The sequence below is a fragment of the Apiospora hydei genome, assembly GCF_038363865.1.
Source record: "Apiospora hydei strain CBS 114990 chromosome Unknown utg000002l_segment0_segment0, whole genome shotgun sequence".
Lineage (NCBI taxonomy): Eukaryota > Fungi > Ascomycota > Sordariomycetes > Amphisphaeriales > Apiosporaceae > Apiospora > Apiospora hydei.
This window is the reverse complement of record NW_027117361.1, coordinates 1,596,261-1,615,701: the sequence shown is the minus strand read 5'-3', so window position 1 is coordinate 1,615,701 and position 19,441 is coordinate 1,596,261. Positions and strand designations below refer to the sequence as shown.

Sequence of the window (19,441 nt, the reverse complement as noted above, 5' to 3'; positions counted from 1 at the left end):
CATACCTAGGTAAAATGGGGACTGCATATTTAGATAGAATCGACAACCGGGCAAATACGGAGAGACTCCTGGCTCATTATTAGCATAGATATATATCAGTCACGTACCATTCCTTTCTAGCAACCTAGCCATCAAGGATACCAATTTGGACTCTTATACGCTGTTTCGATGGAGCCATGACTTCCAATTTCGGTTTAGAATACTGCGGTATGTTGAGAATACACCTTGTCGCAACACGGAGACGTCAATCAAAAGCAAGGACAATCATAGGATGCGTAGTTGCTTATGATGATCTTGGGAGCAGTAGTCGTTGGACTTTCTGGTATATAAGATGGACTTAACGGTGATAGGCGTGGAGTGCAGCTCCGCGTAGCGCATATGCCCCACCAAAATTTTACGGCAGCAGTCGACTTATCATGTAAATTTACGATAGAAACAATTGATCCTTCCATCCCACCACACGCCCCAAGCGCAAGCATACTACGCGCCAGATACCAGACAGGAGGGAACTGCTCATTTCCATATCTCGGCTTCATACAACTTGGACCACATATCGCGCACCCCATCCCCCAGGAAAAGACAGACCCCGAACCACACCCGCCGCCGCCGGGAGAGCCAGACGACAATGGCCGGCCCGACAACCACCAAGAAGGGCGTCAACCCAGCGCCCGACTACCAAACCATGTTCAACTCCATCGAACTCCTCCAATCCTCCCGAATGCGCCAAGCCCTCTCCTCGACCTCGGCCTCCTTCTCCCAACGCCGCGCCGCCACCACCACCCCCTCAACCTCCACCTCCACCACCACCGGTAACAAGTCCACCAGCTCCAAGTCCGCCGCCAAAACCGCCGCCCTCCTCGCCCAAGCCAAAGCCGAAGAAGCCGACCTGGACCGCCTGGCCATGGACGACGACAACGCCGGCGTGGGCCTGCACAGGCCCGGCAGCGGCAAGACGGCCGAGCAGGTCGCCAAGCTGCGCGAGGAGCGCAAGCTCGCCGCGCGGCTGCTGGGCAAGAAGCGCCGCGCCGACGAGGCCCGGGGCCAGCGCATGCGCGGCGAGGACGCCGCCAGCAGTGACGACGAGCCCGGGCGCAGCGGGGTCGGGCGGGCCAAGAAGAAGGCGCGGCGAGAGGATGATACTGCTGCTACCACTACTACTAGTACTGAGGCGGCTGCTGTCACCAAGGATGCCGCCGATGGCGACGGTGTAGATACGGACATGAAAGACGGAGGAGATGAAGGGGCCGTGGCCGTGGCCGCGACGGAAAAGGCGAAGAAGACATTTGGCGACAGTAGTGAAGACGGGGAGGAAGAAAAGACAGAAGCAGCAGCACCAACTTCGATAGGAGACCAGCAAAAAGTCACCGGCGACAGCAATCCTGACGCGGAAGCCAAGTCGAAAAAGAAGCGGAAGAAGAAAAATAACAAGAAGACCAAGGCCGTTGCCGCTCCGCAAAGCGACGGGTAACGAATGGATACACAGCGTAGCTGAAGGGCATCGTATTGCATAGGTGCCTCCCAATTATAGATACCCCCTGATATAAAGATATCACGTTTATTCACCTTGTCACGCAAAGCACAGCAAGCAAGCAAATCACGGGGTCATGTGAGTGTATGCAAGAGTCTCGTTTCCCTTGGTCAGACAGGAGTCGAATCTGGGTATTTTGATTGTGAGTCAAGTAATGTTTGACCGTATATAATACTGTTCTTGTCTTGGAACAGATATGTCGAAGCTCCATCTTCTCGACCTCCAGACTGTATCCTGCCTCCTCATATCAATGTTTGTGGTTCCCACGCCTGCACCCGCAAGGTCCTGATGAGAGAAGAGAAGAAAAAAAGATGAAATCTAGGAGTACAGAGCCAACGCATAGCACCGAATGCCTGTGAGAAAAGGGCAGACCCGTGGTCTTTCTTATACAGTATTGCCCCTCCGAGCCAGCGGTGGTTTCCGCCACATGGAATAAGACCCATACGCAGTCTTCGTAACAGCCAGCTGCAGCATGTGTCATATCCGACTGGAAGGAACCGGGTCCGTGATTCTTCAACCCAGCAATGGGCTTCCCTAAAAAAGGAGTGCTTGCCACCATCCATGATGCACCTGTACAACAACAACGCACACCCCAGTTGTTTGTTAGATATCCTGTCCGCTTTTTGTGGTATATATCAATCAAGGACTTGGCCACTGCCCATCAGTAATTATAAAAGAAGAAGCCGAAAGAGAAAAGAAGTGATCATGAGCGTGTCAAGAGTCGTACAAGCCACCGCAGTAGCTCCTTGAAAGAGAACGAGAAACCTTCGAGAAATAGAGAACAGATACAGCCTTAGATCGCTTCTATCCAAAATGACACATTGGCCGCCGTAGAGGTATAATATGCAATGATCAAGGCTGGGTGAAATGCAAAAAAATAATGTGAAGATGGGAAAATATGCAGGTTTTTTTTTCTCGAGCCAGACTCGTTAGGGTCGGCCGTTATTGTAAGCGCTTCCGCTTTCGGTCTTCATCTCCTCGAGGGTCATCCTCGTCGTCTCGCTCAGCAGTGTCAGTGGGGTTCAAGATGTGAGCCATGCTGCCCCTGCGAGTTGGCGGTCCTGAGCTGTCCCTGACGGAGAGGTTCTTGTTTTCGCGGCTGCTGGCAGAGCCCCAAGACCAGTTGTTGAAACTGTCCATGGTGCTGATGCCGTTCGAAAAGGGAGGTGGCGGTGGAGTCGAGGGCCTCGAATGAGATTGGTGGGTTGCGTTTTGGAGCGAGTACGTATGAAGAGATTCTCGGATCCGTTGGTCTTCCGGAGGCGGCCGACTAGGCGACGAGGGCCATTGCGTAGACCCTGGTCCCGTCCCCCCGAAAGGCGGCGGGTTTTGCGGCTGCCACCCGTGAGCACGGATGTCAGCTGAAGTGTGGCGCCTAGCAAGACTGCCGGGCGGCGGTTCCTGTACGTTTGACAAGGGATGGGGTACAGGAGCAGGCGGCGGTGCCTGTGGTCGCAGAGGAGATGGAGACGATTGCGTTGTCACGCCTCCGCCAATAGACCCATAAGGTCGTCGCGCACTGCTGATAGATAGGTTTGACGGAACAGGAGGACGGTAGAAGTTGTTAGCACCACGGGGTTGCGGTACGCCGGGTCGCCGCTGGTCATCTTGTGCCAACTGTCGCGGGGAGACGGGTGGGTTCTCAAGCCCTGCAAAGTATTGGCCTCTGCTTGATAAGGGTGGTTCCGGCATGGGCTGCTCTGGCTCCATCTGACGGAATGTATTGCTTTGCAATTGTTGCATTTCTCCTTGCAAGTTGATAACTACATTTCTAGTTAGCGTTATGTGCGCATGTCAACCGTCGCACCTCAAACTTACTGTCTCGATGAATCTGTTCGTTCGGGTTGGGCACCAGAGCTAGAATAGTCCGCGACAGCTCTTGGTTGAAGTGAAGTAAGCGGGTAACTGTGTCCATCATCGCCTGCTGCTTGACATGCATGTAGGCCGCGGCTTCTTCGCTGCGCTGCAGTCTCGTGTTGACGTCGAATAGCGTATGTTCGATGTGAGCAAGACGTGGGTCAGTCCCGTCAGGAATAGGCGGCATAGGTTCTGCCGGTGTGCCAGGTTGCGACGGCGTTGGCTTCTGGTTGTTGTACTCGCGGTGCACCAGGGCATGGCGAGAAGCCCGGCGCTTGATCTCGCGCAGTCCTACCAGATCGCCCCTTTTGAAATTGCCGTTTCCATGCTTGAATTCCCACAGGGCCGTTTCCGGGTTTCCTGTGTGGAACACGTCGCTGACTATAGTTTGGTTAGCATGACCGCCCATACGCTATATGCAAGGGGATATATAATTAAGCGCACCTTTGTGGAATCCATACATATTAAGTTGGCGGACAAACGACGAAATATTGGTATGCTTGAAATATTGACTAGATAGATGGTCAGATTAGGTTCCGATGTGTAGCTTTCCAACAAGGACTGGACGTACGCTAAAACTTTTGAGAAATCATGCGAAGGCGACATGACGAAGCTCTCGGCAGAGCTCGACCAACTGATCAGATGCTGTATATTCGGGTCTTCCAGCATGCTAAAGCCATCGTTAGCAGGTTTGCGGCGACACGGGGTATACACTAGGATCTTGTGACATACTTGTATAGCTTGTGGATGAAGGCCGTCTGGACGATCTTGGGCTGGTGCACAGCAGCGGCCGCGACAGCAGGAGCTGGCATGGACGCACTCGCCGATGACATCTGATCGTTCGAGTTGCCGTTGGTGTGGCGCTCGGCGGAACCGCTCCCCTCTCCATCCGGGCTCTTGCTCGAGCCGCGGCCGCTCGAGTCTTTGGTCGGCGTTGTTATATCCATAGGGTCACCGTTTTCAGAGGGGGCTGACGTCTTGATGATGGGGGTTTGCGAGGTGTTGATGATGGGGACAGTTCGTGCGCCCATGATATCGTCTCGGTCGTTGCCAACGGGGTGTCTCGGCGCGCTTTCAATTGCAGTAGCCATTGGTTCTGCGACGGGACGAAGAAGATATCAGCAAAAAAAGGCCGGCGACTTGAGACACGAAACAAAGGCGGTCGTGGACAGCTTGTGCCAGCACGAAGAAATCCCGTTGTTATATGCTGTGTTCTAGAGAAGGTAGGGGGCAACGAACCGCATCGCTACTTCAGTCGCAATTGGGGGTGTTCGTTTCGTTTCTTTCCTAGGATCGGTCGTGGATTTTATTTGGTCGAGGAACAAGTCCGTCCGCGGGGGGGCCTTTTTGTTCACGATGTTGCGTTTCTCCCCTGCCGATTCCCGAGAGCCCTGACACAGGTCGGTCCACCTATCCAAGGAGGGAAGGTCAATCAAAATCGCAGAGCGTTCAGTTCGAATGGGGGCAAGCGAGGCGAGTTGCGGCCGTTGACGATGCAGGCCGTTGGTGAATGGGCGAGGTAGAGGACAGAAGAGCAATGGGGGCGTCAGAGCTTGTCGTGAGGTGGTGGTTGCTGTCCGGGAGGATTGAGATGCATCTATCAATCTGACGGACGTATCAAATGTATCTGATGTAGGGTAATAATAAGGTCAGGTAGTTGCAGACTGGACAAGGACTTGGCGACCTCGGGAACAAGTATGTACAACCAAGAGCCTAGACCACGTCTCGCGCCACAGACCAGACAGACTCCTCCCAGGGAAGGATACTTGCTGTCTGGGTGTCGGGGTGTCTGGGTGTCTGGGTTGCTGGCGGCGTCCAGGACCAGGTGTGAGATCAAATGGGGGTTTGGTTTCTTTGGGTGGGAGGTGTGAGTTGCAGGGCACAAGCTCCCGATGTCAATGTCAATCAAGTCCGTGATTGGGGCCCGTTTGGGTATTAGGGACAGACACAGGGGGTACATCCCAAGAGGGGAGGGGGGTGGCAGAGCTTAGGTCAACTGGTACTTGCTGGCTTTAGAGGGGATGGGAGGTGTTAGGGAGAGGTTGAGGTACTTCCGCACGTAGCTGCAGTACATGGAAGAACAGAACGCGAACATTTTGATGGGACATGCTCTCCATCCAGGGGCCGAGCTGCCGGTTGGGAAGGGCAAGGATGTGCAGCATATGCACTGGTTGACCAATGCCTTCTTACTGACTTGTCTACCTACTTTACATAACAAGTATATCCTCTCTTCTTCTTCTTCTTCTTCTTCTTCTTCATTGTTATCAATCTGTGCGGGCTGTTATGCATACGTAGGTACTTACAAACATGTGCAGCTCCCGGATGTCTGGTCGGGCTTCCTTCCTCATGTACCTTGGGTAGGTACCCAGCATAGCGAGCAACAGAACACCAAATGAGACACTCTGGTCTGGAGCTATGTAACAAACGAACAGATAGACTTTCACGTCGAGATCTACAGTTTACGTGCAGGAGCTATTTGCTACCTACCTACCTAGCTAGCAGTAGCTACCTAGCATCTTGAGATGCCCATCGCTGTGCCCTGATCACAACTTGAGACCTGCTTGAATCAGCGACTGGAGCATCTGGAGCCAGGGAACTTGTCGAGCCCGAGCTCTGCTAAACCCTGAAAGTCTAAATGATTAGTAGCCTGGCTTAAGACTGGTAGGGGGGACCCGCCCGCTGGCCTAGCGCACTCGGGGTCGGCTTGTGTAACTTGGGTGTGCGTGAAAGAGAAAGAGAAATGACAGCAGCAGCTCTCTCTCTGCGCCAGCTACTTGAGGTCTTGCTGCAATAGCTTAGGCACGGAGAAGGGAAGAATAGTTCCTTGAAGCTTGCCTCGGCTTCTCTGACGTCTTGCCCGTCTACATACACTATAGATGCGATGAACATGAGAAACAAGCCTTCCGCGTGGAGAAGAGTCATTACGGGGCCTTCGAGGTTTCGAATCATCTTTCTTTCTCACAACGTCTGAACCAGACATACAGCGCAGCGCAGCGCAATCCTGCGAGAGAAGGAAAAGAACGCGAGAGAGAGAGCAGGAGAAGAAGAAGAAAAATTCAAAAAGACGCCGCCCTTGCAGCGGGTACTAGCGAAGCCGATTTGGGGCCCGATGGTTTTTCTTTGATGCTTCGGCGCCAACCTTGTGGTCCCCCATTTGATATTACCAACGCGAACCTCCAAAGGAAGAGCGGCAGGCGGGCGGGCTACAGTACATTGCCTGTACCTGAGAGACTTTCTGTCTTCACTCCTCCAAAATATGGGGGCCCAATGAATATGAACACTGATAGAAAAGGTTGGATCGTTTCCGGGCCAAGGAAGAAGCACCCGCATGCAAGTGTGGGAACGGGGAGGAGTCGTCAAGATGAAGCCCGCCGCGTTCCTTTTCCAACGACTTCGAGAGCCCCAGTCCGCCCAGTGGTACCTTGTCAACTTCTGGAAGGGATCGCCGACCGCTGCAGCCGCGAACAAGATGGTCAGACTTGACAGCTCGGTGAGACAATGTCAAACCGGTGGCACGAGTAGCCATTCTCCTGTAATTGTTACTACCATCACTGCAGATGCTACTAATACATACACGCGCTTGATTAGAGGCAACCCACTTGCCACTGGGGAGCATACATTACTTGTCGTGGAGTCGTAGTCGTCGATGGGTAGCAGTTAGTAGCTGGAGTATTAGTCGTATCATAGCTATGTAGTAGTCCTCGGCAAAGTTGACAGGTGACCTGCTCCAACCTAAAGCGCACCTATGTACATACTTAATCAAGAATCTTTTGACAGGCGCTCGCTCACTCGGCTTGCAGCTTGCTACCGTCCCGGTGGCGCCGCGCCCCAGGAGTTGGAGGTTTGGCGCGGAGGCCAATTGCGCACCACCGGCCACAAGGAAGGAAGATTTGATGACAGTGAGAATTGAGGCTTCAGGAAGCGCGACACGATCGCAGTCCACATCCACCCATTCGGGTCTAGATTTCTAGAAGGGCTCTGGCCCATCGAGCGCTGGGCTGGACTTTAAACGTCGACGGACCGGGTTGCCCTGATTCGCAATCACGTCAAAAAGGCTAAAAGGTTCAAGGATGACGTCGGAGTATTGGTTTTGGCGTTACGGGGGCTGTTTCTCGTCTCTGATGGTTTGATACGGCATGGTTCGGATCCGTCGTTTCCAAAACCACACGCGCGAAAGGGGGCGAGGGTGGAATAAAACAGCGAAAGGGAAACATTGAAACAGCTGCCAGCTTCGAGGCGCAGCAGGCAAAGTAGCAAAGTAGGTACTGTAGAGTACGTGTGTAAGTCTGCTGGGTACGGACGACGGTAGCTCGTGGAAACATGGGGCCGACCATTGCTACGTGTAGCCTCCCGGAGGTCCAATCCGACGACGACGCCGGTGAAAGAGGTGTAGATTCTGGAAAGGCAGAACTGGTTCATGTTGGTCGCAGGAGTTACTGCAAGATGCAGGTACGTGACGACAACAACGGCTTTGTGTTTTCTTTTTTCGATATCAATTAGACGAGCACCGGTTCCAAGAGCTACCCTCGCAATCAAAACACCCGAGGTGTCACCAACCACGGACCGTTGGGAATATCTCTTTTCTCTCTCTCTCTCTCTCCAGATGTGATTGCGACTTGCACCTCTTCAAACCCCGAAACCCCCGCCAACTATATATTCGTAGAATGGACAAACGCCGGCCTGCTCGCCAAGCTTGCATGCCGTCTATCAAATGAGTCGTCGCTGCATACAAAAGACCTCGAACACGAATCAAGCAATGGGAGTAGGAGAATTTTTGTTATACTGACCTTATTAGTCTCGCCCCGATCGATCGGCCGGCTCAAGCTCCAGTCTGGTCCGGTATTGCAATGCAGAGAAGGACGACGTTGCAGTCTATAACTATAACACACACTAAACTCCGCTTCGCTCGCTGTCGGTCCCTGGAGAAAGGGACTGTCGCCCAGAGTGCATTGGCCCTTTTCTCTCGGCTAACTGACAATGCAACTGTCGCAGACACTCCTTGAAATCTCCTAACCCTCCCTGCTGGCGCCTATATGTGCCAAGTCGCTATAGGGTCCCCTCCCCTTCCCTCCCCTTCCCTCCTCCCAGCTCCCCTCCACCGCCCATGCTACTCTACAAGGCTTACAAGGTCTGCTACCCGTGTTGGCCTTATCGTGACGGTCCGTCTACAAGGGTGCGGCCTTGGTCCATCCGTCCATCCATGGCACATGGGGCTGCAGAGTCACAGAGGGGTTGTGTAGGGGGGGGTCACATCGAGAAGCAACACCGCCTTGCGTGTGTGTGTGCACTCTTCATCCCACATGTACGTTGCGCTTACTGGACGAATCCACTGCGCACATGACGAGCGATTGATGCTATTCACGATCCCTTCAACCATACCCTGTGATGTGACTGCATGTCAGCTGGCGCATCAGCGAAGTACCTGGGAATGGGAAACCAAACATCCGGGAAGGGTCTGGCACTGGTACAAGCAAAGCCACACCACCCCCAAGAGGCAACCCCCTTCAGCCAGCCGACCCTGGCGATCCTTGTCCTTGACTAAGATCAAAGATCAGAAATCAAAGCCCGTCAGCGTCAGCGCCGCTCTGGCTCTCTCTGCCGCATGCCCTCAGAATGGAGGGGGGCGTAGTGGTCGCGGCAAAGCACTGTTCCTTACAACCGAGACCCCATGGAAGGCCGGAGCAGGCAAGCCTCAGCCATGCAGGTGAGGTAGGCAGGAAGGATCAATTAAGTTGGGGGTCACGTTTTGTTGTGTCGGGATCCTAATCCTGTTGGTCTGCCCGCCGTCCAATGGGAGTGCCTCAATGGTGTTGGGGTCTCTTCCTGCTGAGCGTAGCGAGTCAGACACATCGTTAACGAACATTTCTCCCCAACCCGGGATGAACAGGATATTTCTAATCATTTTAACGATTATACGAAGAAATTGTCTTCGTTCAGTCCACAAGAAGCCGTTTCGTTGGACTAAGTTCCACATGCTTAAGTTGTTTGTTAAAGACGATGTCTCGATCTATCGGTATATGATGCCGGGTTATTCTTGCTTGGTCGTGCTACCAGGGGATCGAGCTGGAATCTCACAGCCAGATCTACGCTTACTCCAGAATCACACCGCTGTAGAAAGTCTCATCTACATGCCTGGCAAGCAGCCGGAGCAGCCCTACAAAAGGTTGACAAGCGAGGTGACGTGATCAGCAGTGGGCGCAGAAGACCCAACGAGATTTGATATGGCAACAGCCTGATTATTGACGCGGCTCGATAGCCGCCGGAGCATTGCGGGTAAACAAGCGAGAGAAGCGAGATACCCTTTCAGGGTACGTAGGGCCACAGACAGGGTCACCCAGAAGCAGTAAGCCAGCAGCAGCCTTATATGATAACCAGGTACTGGCTTCTGCATGCACTGCAGCAACACTTCACACATCGCTTAGGGCTGCGCCATGTCGGGTAACCTACCATCCGTTTCTGCATCCCTCTTCTGCGATATCATCCTAAAGAGGCAAGTAGGGAAAGAGACTGAGAGAGCAAAAGATTATTTGCAGACCCCAAACAAAGACGCTGTCAACGAGTCGGATGTTTAACCAAAAGTCACAGATGGGGAAGAAGACGATATGCTGAATGTCTGAGCCTCTCGCCCCCGACATGGTGCTGTGTAGAGGACGCGATGCGGTGCAGACTTGAGATGCGTTGCGTTGCGGCGTAGTCGAGGCTGAGCTGTTACTGCATTTCCTGCATCTCGACAGGTAACACGCCCCATTGTGGCAGTATATATACGGAATCTCAAACCACAAGAACAGGAAATAAAAAGGAAAGAAAGGTATTTATAGATGTAGCATCTCTGATACTCAGCCTGGCATTGGCATTGGCATCGGTCGCTCTCTGCCCCCGCGACAAAACATCTCGGTTAGCAAATAAATCGGTATTGGGATGTATCTGCAACCGGCGCCGCCCGGGATGTAACCCTTCTTTCGCCGCCTCAGAAGACCGGCAATGCTTTCTTGAGGCGGCTGAGCGGCGTAGCAAAGCCCCCCGGATTTATCCGATGCCCAATTATCGTCAAAGGGCCCCCTGGCTGGGATTATAGCCAGCAGGCGGAGGAGATGCTGCAGAACAGCCGCGACTGCAAGACGCTTTAACGGGGGGTATCGTAGGGCTACTATCGTGACAGATCACGCTGCTATGGTTTCTGGGGAGAGGAACGAACAAGCTATGTTTCGTATCACTAAGAGCAAGATACATGCGATGTACTTTGAACATGCGTCGTTATACACACTACCTCATCATGAGATGCTGAGTTATTTGACCAATCAACCATGCGTCGTTCCACCCAGGTTCATCTCGCAAACAGCCAAAACTCCAAGTTAGCCCCCAAACCCAAGCTGATGATGAAACATTATCGTTGCAGTGACCTTCCTACTTTGGCCCTATCTGCTGCTACGTGGCAGGCTTCTCTTTCTTTCTCCTTCTCTCTTCCGTCATTACTCGTCATGGGGTAGGGCAGATGCATATACAACTAACTATACGGTTCTGGTCCTTTGATGAGTAGGACCTCTCAAAAGTCGTCCTCGAACCCAACGACCCGCCTCTCCCCAATCTCGCGAATTTTGTCCCCCAAGATGGTCCTGCCGTAGCGCTCGGCCACCTTACCCGCGGCCTCGATCATGCGGCCGGAGCGATCGCGCATCAGGCGGACGAGCTCGAGCGCGCGCATGCCGCGGTCCTCGCCCTCGCGGCACTCAATGGCCAGGTACTGCAGCAGGGTCTTGTCGATGTCGAGCTCGAGGCGCGCGAGCGTCGACCGCTGGCCGGCGCTGCTGCTACCCGAGTCGCCCGTAACGTCATCAATGAGGTCTTGGAGCTGCGAGGCCTCGATGCCCTTGAGCAGGTACTGCTGCTCGAGCTTGCGCGTCTCGGAGGAGCCGCCCTCGACGTCCTCCTCTTCGTCCGAGTCCTGGTCCATGTCCATGTCATCGTTGTTGGCCCTGGACTTCTTCTTCGACTTGGGCGGTTCCGAGGTCAGAGGCACGGAGAAGTCGAACTCGGAAAGCAGCGGGCGAGGGAAATAGGGGTACTGGTCCCCACCCTTCAGGATGATACAGTGGAACTTGTTGTCCGCCACGGCGATAGGGAAGTAGCTCTCATGCTTGCGGCCTGACGCAAGACGTGGAAGCAGTTTGGTGTCTAGGAGCGGCACCCAGCAGGCCCGCGATGGCCGGCGCCAGTGAAGGAGTGTCAATAGGGTACCCGTAGAGTCGTAGATACATGGGTCCTGCAGATGTCAGTATAACTTGTTCTAGGTGTGCGTTATCTGGTAAGTTTAGCTTACACCTTGATCTGAGAAGAAAATGCTCTTCACTGTCGCGCCCTCGGGGAGGGCCACCGTGTCTTCGTTTTGGCAGATCTCGTCACGCTTGACATTTTCAATGGTGTACAGCAGGCGTGTGTTGCCATCTGCACCAATAGGTCCGTTGCCCATGGTCAAGACATAGTCTTTCCAACTGGCGCATGTGACCATGGGTGTGCTCTTGGGCCGATATACACGGTATGGGATACCAAAGAGTGTGTAGACTCTTACGTAGCCGGCTGTCGTTGTCACTGTGATGAAAGACTCGCTTAGGGACATGGCCAGGACAGCCTCCCCCTTTGGGGAGCTGTGTTCGCCAGTCATTACGGTTGGTCCATGTCTCATGAGGTCTGTAGAAGACAGTAGCGGGGGTGTCGTTCTTCGGCGGACATGACAAAAGCGTGCCGTTTTCCGTCAAGCACGCCTTGTCGTAGAGGAAAGTGTCTGTGAAATGGAAGTCCCTGTGAAATTCGTGATCGTAGAATTCGACCGTCACAGTATGGTGGCCGTCTTGATCGACCGTCCAAACGAATCCTATCAGATTCAGGCAAAGATACTTGCGGTTTCCTCGCCAAGGGGTAGAGCCAGGCTGAAAGGCCTCGTGGTATTGCGCTTCCAGGTGCTGGCGCTTGGAGGAGCGGTGTAAAAATCCTTCGGGTCCGGCATGCGCTCGCTTTCCATTGACGTTCAAAGCATATCCGGCACCATCATCATCAACAACAAAGTCGTCATCTTCCGGAAGGGGACCATCCAGAGGACCATCCATCAGAGAGTCGTAGCTGTCCAGCGAGTCTCGTCGCGGCCTGCTGGGAATACCATTCAAATCCACTTTCCGTGCATTGTTTGATATATCTTCCATTGGGTCGTGGATGAAAGGGGCTGGCTGTTTCGGGAGCCGAAGCATCTGAGCAAATTGCTCGGGCACGAAGTCGGGGTGAATATACACCTCTCCGTCGGAGTTTGTGAAGGAGGCCAAATTGTCTGAAGGATGCCACGAAATGCTCATGACGTTTGCGTAGTCCAGTCGAGCGATGACGGACTGGGTCTTGGTTTCCCACAGTAAAATTTTCTTGTCTTTGCCGGCTGAAGCCAGGATGGCTCCGTTGGGCGACCAGGCAAGCGCTGTGATGTCGCCATTGTGGCCCCTGGCGAAATTCCTCTGCTTCTCCCAGTCATTCTTGGAGACGACTTGTATTTCCCTCGTAGGAGTCGGTACCGCAAAGGCACGGCCGTCCGGATGCCACGCGACCATGGAACTAAGCTCTGAGTCGGTGTCCAGTGCACCGATGATCCCATCCACCTTCTTGATCAGCTCGGGCTCATCTGCCGTGAGCGAGTATACGTATAAGATGCCGTCTGTACAAGCTAGCGTAACCGTCGAGCCCTTGTTATCGAAGGCGAGGTGTTTGGTGGGCTTGTTGTGCTCCTTCAGGTGCCGGACCTCGCTATTGTCGTCTGTCCGCACTACCTTGACAGTGAGCTCGTCGCTGGCGACGGCGCACCATTTCGAATCGGGAGAGAGCGCGACATCTCGGACGGGCAGGGAGCATCGCAGCAGGAACTTGTCGAAGGTGGCATCGGGTATTGAATACAAGCTGACTGTGCCATCTTCTGAACCCACGACGAAGAACTCGTCCGAAGCATCAACGCTCACATTTTGCTCCTGGCAGTCGTCGATGTTGGTAGGCTCGCCATCGAACCCTGTCTTGTAGAGCCTGATCGTGTTATTGGACCCAACAGATACCAGTCTCGAGCCGTTGGGTGTGTAGGCGCAATGCGTTGAACCCTGTGTATGGGCGGGTCTGGCCCGAGGACGTAGAGGCGCCGTCGAAGCCATATTGGCTGGTATTCTTGGGTGGCAGGCAGATGGAAGGGTTCTTTTGCCGTATGAGTATTTGAGATCGTAGCGTACTGAATGGTGGAATTGGGATTGTTGACCTCAAATGCACATGTACATGCTGTCTCCAGCAATTCGGCCCACGACGACGAAGGGTCACACTTTCCAAGAAGTCGCGTCAAGACCGCGTCGCCAATTAAAGAAACACGCGTAATTTGGCGTCTCAGCCATTTTATGCACTTGACATAATTGGATAATGCAACAGACAGGGATGACCCACCATCTTGAGGGGCATCTTAGGTGCTTCTTTATCTTAAGTAGCTGCCTAGGTCAACCGCCAGACTATATAAATCTTGTGTTCCACACCGAGGACGGTATTAAAACTCATTATTGGCCTCGGTACTGGATGATAGGGGCAAATTTGTTTTTAAGACCAAGTGCTCTCTATTCTAGTCGTGGTAAGACAGCACCACCGTAACGCCGACGACAGACTCCTAACTATCAACCAAAGCCGCAAACCACCTCTAGCGCAAAAGATTGGGTTTACTGCTTCTGTCACCATGAACAAGGGAACTCGCCCGGACCAGTTCTTTGAAACTGAGTAAGTACCCTCAATCATCTGGGCCATTTCAAGGAAAAACACTGATAAACTATCCCAGTGATGCCGCTGCCAAGCGAGAGAGACGCGAAGCAAAGGCAGGTAACAAGAATGGCAGCCCGATAGCCCTCAAGTCCAAGATTTTGGGTGCCATTGCCGACCCTAGCAACTCCACCTCTATCTTGGTGGCCGAGTCGTCAGGCTCTGTACGCAGAGTGAATGTCGAGGTAAGCTTGTCTATCAGCTGTACTCCCTAAGACTGGGAACGCTAACTTCTCCCGTTTGACAGACAGGCGACACCAAGCAAGTCTATAGGGGTCCTTCGGCGCCAGTGACATGCGTAGCTGTCGGAAGCCCCGGAAACCAAACCGTCTTCGCGGGCTCCTGGGACAAGGACATCTGGTCCTGGAATGCCGCCTCCAAAGCTGTAGGCCGCAAGTACAGCGGCCACTCAGATTTCGTCAAAGCCATCGTGTGCACGAAGCTCGGCGGCAAGGACATTCTAATCAGTGGCGGTGCGGACAAGAAGATTATGGTATGGGACGTCGAGAGCGGCTCGCGTTTGCATGTGATACAGGACCAGGTCGTCTCTATGATGGCAATTCAGGACCTCGCACTTGACCCGGAATCATCGACAGCCGACGAGCTGGTGTTAGCCAGCGCCAGCAGTGACCCCCACATTCGCCGATGGCGAATTAGGCTTGACTCTGTTGAGCAGATCGTCGAGGACGCACCAGAGGCACCCGGAACTACAAGGCCTACCATCCTTGAGCACGAGACCACAGTGTACAAGCTGGCTTTTGACATACACAACGATGACATCGATCTCTGGACCGCAAGCGGTGACGGTTCTGCCAAGTGTCTATCTAGGACGAAAGGCTTCACGCCCGACGAGACCATCAACCATGGAGACCACGTGCGGGCAGTTGCCTTCACGGAGCAGTGGTTGGTAACGGCAGGACGGGACGAGGATGTTAAAGTGTGGGACCGGGCTACGGGCAAGTTATATTGCGCACTGGAGGGACATTACGACGAAGTCACAGATCTGGTGACTCTGGCTAATTCCCCTGGTGCGGGTACTAAGTTGGTGTCCGTTTCTATCGACGGCACAGTTAGGGTTTGGGCCCTTGATAAGAGCGCTCTGGACAAGTTCATTCAAGAACAACAAGACAAGGCCGATGGCGTCGAAAAGCCCAATGTCGAGAAGGCCCCAGAAGGGATGATGACAGCTGAGGAAGAGGATGAATTAGCCGCTTTGATGGACGAAGATTAGAGTGTTCGCTTTGTGTCGGTATGACACGAGAAGAGGGGCCCAAGTTTCTTCTGGGGCCGACCCGGAATAGCAACTCTCGTGTCAAATCCAGCATTGTCCACCCCCCGATTGGCTCCACGTGAAATATGCTCCGACCCGTCTGGGTTCAAGGGCCAAAGGTTTTCTGACAGTGGTCGCTGCAGGGATTTTTGGGACGAACTACTTGCATGAGAGACATGCCACGTTATGATTGTCTTACATGGCGAGAGTGGGTTTGCATATTCGTGACAAGCATAGCATGTCTGATATGCCAAAATCCCCGAAACCTGGCCAGGCCGGTACCGGTCAGCTGCGACCGCATATGCCAGTAGGTGGCGTCCCTAACTCCGCAAGAAGCAATATAATCAGTCTATGGGCTGTTCGTGGGACCTCATTCGTAAGCGTTACGGGGGAAGGCAGTCAAGGGCAGTCAGTATCCTGGCATCGGCACAATCAAGATTGACTCGGGGTAGATCAAGTACCATGGAAAGAACGATCTTCGTGAAACACCAGCGGAGTCTGGGGAGGATGGCTGGTGAAAGCAACCTCATTTTGCGGTGTGTATGGCAGTTTGTCAGAAGTTCTGTGTCCCGTCGTCCCCCGTTCCCCGTTCCCCCACCCTCCGACCTCGTGTTGATAATGGCGTGGTACAATCGCGTACCCAGGCTCTGTGGTAGGCCGTGGTGCAGGGATCCTACCAGCGGCAGAAGAGTATCGTAATCATGCTGTTTGCCGCGACTGGGGCTTTAACGACGGAGAGTAATTGTGTGGAATTTCCCGCTAGAAGAACACTTGCGAGGCAAAAGCAATGAAAGGGTGTCGTACTTTGGCTCTTTGCCCAGAGAGGCGGGCTTCCTTATTCCGCCACGGCGGAGCGAAACCCCCCTCGCTATAGCTGGGGGCTGAAAGCACATCTAAGGGAAATATGCATGATCCGCGATTAGATGGAAAGTCTCCGGGGTTGGGAATGATAATAGCGGTCGAGCATATCACCCATATGCGGAAGCGGACATGGGTCCTGGTCCTTTGTTTGGATCCATGTCAGCTCGCTCTAGCCCTTCTCCCCCCTAGAATTAGAAGCCGTCCAGGGGTCCTGAGGGTCCATGTCTACTGCGTACTGTATGTAGGAGCCGGATCGGTGCAAGGAAGCTTGCCCGCCACATGGCTGGAATCACCACAGACAAAACGATACATCACACGGTTCTGCCAAATGATGGTTTTGCTGAGTTCTGATTTAGGCCGTGTAAAGTCCGACATTACGGACCCTGCGCAGATCCATCTTCAATTCGAATCAAGATTTGTCCCCACTTCCTCGGGATTTCGACGTTGCTCGGTGGGGGTTTTAGTTTCTTGTGCGACGACGACACGCCCCGCGGTATACACGCACACAAGTTACAACACCACCACCACCACCACCATGATAACTTGCTAACAATGTCTCATCAACGCCCAAGCAAAAACGTTGTGAGCCGAAACGTGTGGGCGTTGCAGCCTCAAGCGTTTAAGAGATGAGGTAAGCCCTTTGGGGGTGGTGGTGGCTAATAAGGTTGTAACGAACGAGATGAGCAATGGGCGCTACTACTTCAACCATTCTCCCGGGCCAGGGGTAGCAACCAGTGTTTGCCTTTTGGTATATGTTTGGATGAAGCCGGAGTTTGGGAAGATGATGCTTGCCTGCATCAGATTGATAGGCCACCGTTCACCGCAAGTGTGTGTACTCACTTCCCTGTGAGGGGGAGGGCAAACTTGTCTCGGCTTTCACAGATTGCAGGATACCTACCTCCTAACCACTAAGATATACCACATCGAAAACAATTATCCGAGTACAATCAACAGATACCTAATAGATACGATACCAATGCGTGTATGTGGTCGGTCGTTACTGGTTGCAGAGTCGCCGCCAACTGTATCGTAATGTCACTTCTAGCCTCTCCCGTCCTCTCAAAAGTGCTCGAGAAGCTTTTCTGACCCAGATCAGGATCAGCGTTGATTGCAGGCTGTCTTAGATGTCCGGGAGAGGTGTCTTAGAATATACGCATGAACACATGGATAACAGGGTGGTTATCATTTATTCCCATGCGGTTGAAACATAGACTCCCGAACCGCATGGACAGGGCGTATCAAAGGTGAGACAGCCTACACATGATTACAGTTGCTGAAGCGCCAGGTCCAACGCCTTCAACCTAGATGCGCGATAGACCACTTTGACAATCAGATTGGTCTTCATGCTAGTGCGTTTGGTATTATGGATCTCAACCAAAAAGTGTAGCTGGGTGGAAGAGAATAGCCAAGGCAGGCAGATCGGCCCTCTACTGTGGCCAGAAGTTGTGAGCTCGACTTTCCTCGAGTTTCCCGTCGTGCTACCAAATTGTAGATGGACTCTCGCTCTTCTGCATTCAGGAGAAGTCCTCCAACCTAGCAGGCGCAGCGGCGTTTCCGCGCACAAATAAATGCATGCGTGCTTGGGGGAACGAGAACAGGAAGGAACATCATGATCGACAGAAGTGCTGGCTGTGATGCTTCCTTCTGCTGATCAGCCCAAGCGATCGTGGCTTACAAGGTTACATGGCGCCGGGATTGCACTCATCCAATCAGCGCCGCAGAATAATCTTGTATTTGCTGCCCCTTCCTTTTCTCTGCCTTCCTTTTCCTTTGGCTTGGCATTGCAGCATGGAAACCAGCGCAAGGGTGGGTAACAATCAAACGAGAAAGAGTGCCTGCATGCCATGCCGGGTGTTGGTCACACCCGACCCGAATTGCATCAACCACATCGCAGCTGCCCTGCAGGCTCTGACCTGCCAGAAGAAGCAATAAGTGTCAACCAGAGTTCATCTTAGCTGTTGCTATGCAGAGGTGAAAGCAAAGTACCTCAGTGATGTTCCTGGGTGGTGAGAATGCCTGCCAAAGAACATGTAATTATTCATGCAAAAAAGACCCAGGAACCTCGACTTTGGGTATAACCGTTACAGATAATGCAGTCCGGGCTGCTGGTAACTCTTGATACGCACAAACAAACCGAGCCCTTCCTGGAGCCTAGGTAGGTCTAATTTCTCACCTCCATGTTTTCTTTACGCCATCCAAGCCAAAGCAGATGGCCGCGGGAAGATGGCTTTGCGCCATGCCTCGCCGACCAGGAAATTGTAACCGGACTAAGTCCCAGCTCGGGTAGGGACGTTGCTCTTAGGGTCACCCTGCATCATCACATCCCGCTCTGCCGTGTACAACGTCAGTGGCCCACCGTTTCTCTGTGATTGCAATCAATGGATGATAGCCTCTGGCCTCTGTGCCTCTGCCTCACTGCTTCTCTATCTACACACTCTACTCTACTTTTCCGGTCCATGCTCGTCGATCCCGCGCTTGGGAAAAAAGAAGGAAGAAGCAAAACAGAAGGCCGCCACGCCCGAGGGTCCAGAAGGGCTTAGATACACCGCATCTAAGAGGACCTTAACTGACTTGGAGCCTATTGATAGGTCTGGTAGAAGTGGAATGGAGGTTGGGTAGGTTCAAGCTGATCATTCTGCGGATCTTCCTTCCCAAACTTTCACCGAGTTGTTCCCTCGAGTATTCCTTTCCCCCACTGCCTCCTTCCGTCTTGTATACCCTTTCCAACCAAGATGGCAGTTCTGGCTGGCTTTTGACATAACGTTAGTTGATTGTCTTCTACCGGTTTCTCGATGAATGGCACATTGTCCTTCTTGTCCACTCGTCCCCTTCACACGAGTCGACAATCCTTGCCAGGCAGTGGCTATCTGGCCCAGATTCACTTATCATTCAATACCACTTGATATTGAAGCACACAAGTAGCATTTTCAAGATATCGGGTTGGTGGCCATCTATTTTCCAAAGTGGCTCCTGGTTTGGATTTAATCATTGCAACATTGTCCCTCCCATTCTCTACCAAAGGGTTCCCACACTCTCGTCTTTGCTCCAAGTCGTCGGCTACTCATCGAAAGTCCCGAGGCGCAGTCCTTTCAGCAGTAGGACTTCTTGTTGTC

General features: G+C 53.1%; 5 protein-coding genes across 5 annotated transcripts; 3 read left to right on the top strand and 2 right to left on the bottom strand.

Annotated features, from left to right (window-relative positions):
- Positions 1 to 625: 625 nt before the first annotated feature.
- On the top strand, positions 626 to 1,468 carry PG997_000504 (uncharacterized protein; the record flags this gene model as incomplete). The annotated part of the gene is made up of 1 exon (XM_066804819.1): positions 626 to 1,468. One exon carries the CDS (start codon positions 626 to 628, stop codon positions 1,466 to 1,468), a length of 843 nt encoding a protein of 280 aa, XP_066674592.1.
- A 1,002-nt stretch (positions 1,469 to 2,470) lies between these two features.
- On the bottom strand, positions 2,471 to 4,476 carry PG997_000503 (HSF-type DNA-binding-domain-containing protein; the record flags this gene model as incomplete). Its single annotated transcript, XM_066804818.1, has 5 exons — positions 2,471 to 3,291; positions 3,347 to 3,766; positions 3,830 to 3,897; positions 3,957 to 4,055; positions 4,118 to 4,476. 5 exons carry the CDS (start codon positions 4,474 to 4,476, stop codon positions 2,471 to 2,473), a joined length of 1,767 nt encoding a protein of 588 aa, XP_066674591.1.
- A 2,270-nt stretch (positions 4,477 to 6,746) lies between these two features.
- On the top strand, positions 6,747 to 7,356 carry PG997_000502 (uncharacterized protein; the record flags this gene model as incomplete). The annotated part of the gene is made up of 2 exons (XM_066804817.1): positions 6,747 to 6,875; positions 7,150 to 7,356. 2 exons carry the CDS (start codon positions 6,747 to 6,749, stop codon positions 7,354 to 7,356), a joined length of 336 nt encoding a protein of 111 aa, XP_066674590.1.
- Positions 7,357 to 10,928: 3,572 nt separating this feature from the next.
- Positions 10,929 to 13,557, bottom strand: PG997_000501 (uncharacterized protein; the record flags this gene model as incomplete). Its single annotated transcript, XM_066804816.1, has 3 exons — positions 10,929 to 11,645; positions 11,703 to 12,017; positions 12,082 to 13,557. 3 exons carry the CDS (start codon positions 13,555 to 13,557, stop codon positions 10,929 to 10,931), a joined length of 2,508 nt encoding a protein of 835 aa, XP_066674589.1.
- A 560-nt stretch (positions 13,558 to 14,117) lies between these two features.
- PG997_000500 (WD40 repeat 2) lies at positions 14,118 to 15,428 on the top strand (the record flags this gene model as incomplete). The annotated part of the gene is made up of 3 exons (XM_066804815.1): positions 14,118 to 14,158; positions 14,217 to 14,382; positions 14,445 to 15,428. 3 exons carry the CDS (start codon positions 14,118 to 14,120, stop codon positions 15,426 to 15,428), a joined length of 1,191 nt encoding a protein of 396 aa, XP_066674588.1.
- Between the last annotated feature and the right edge of the window lie 4,013 nt (positions 15,429 to 19,441).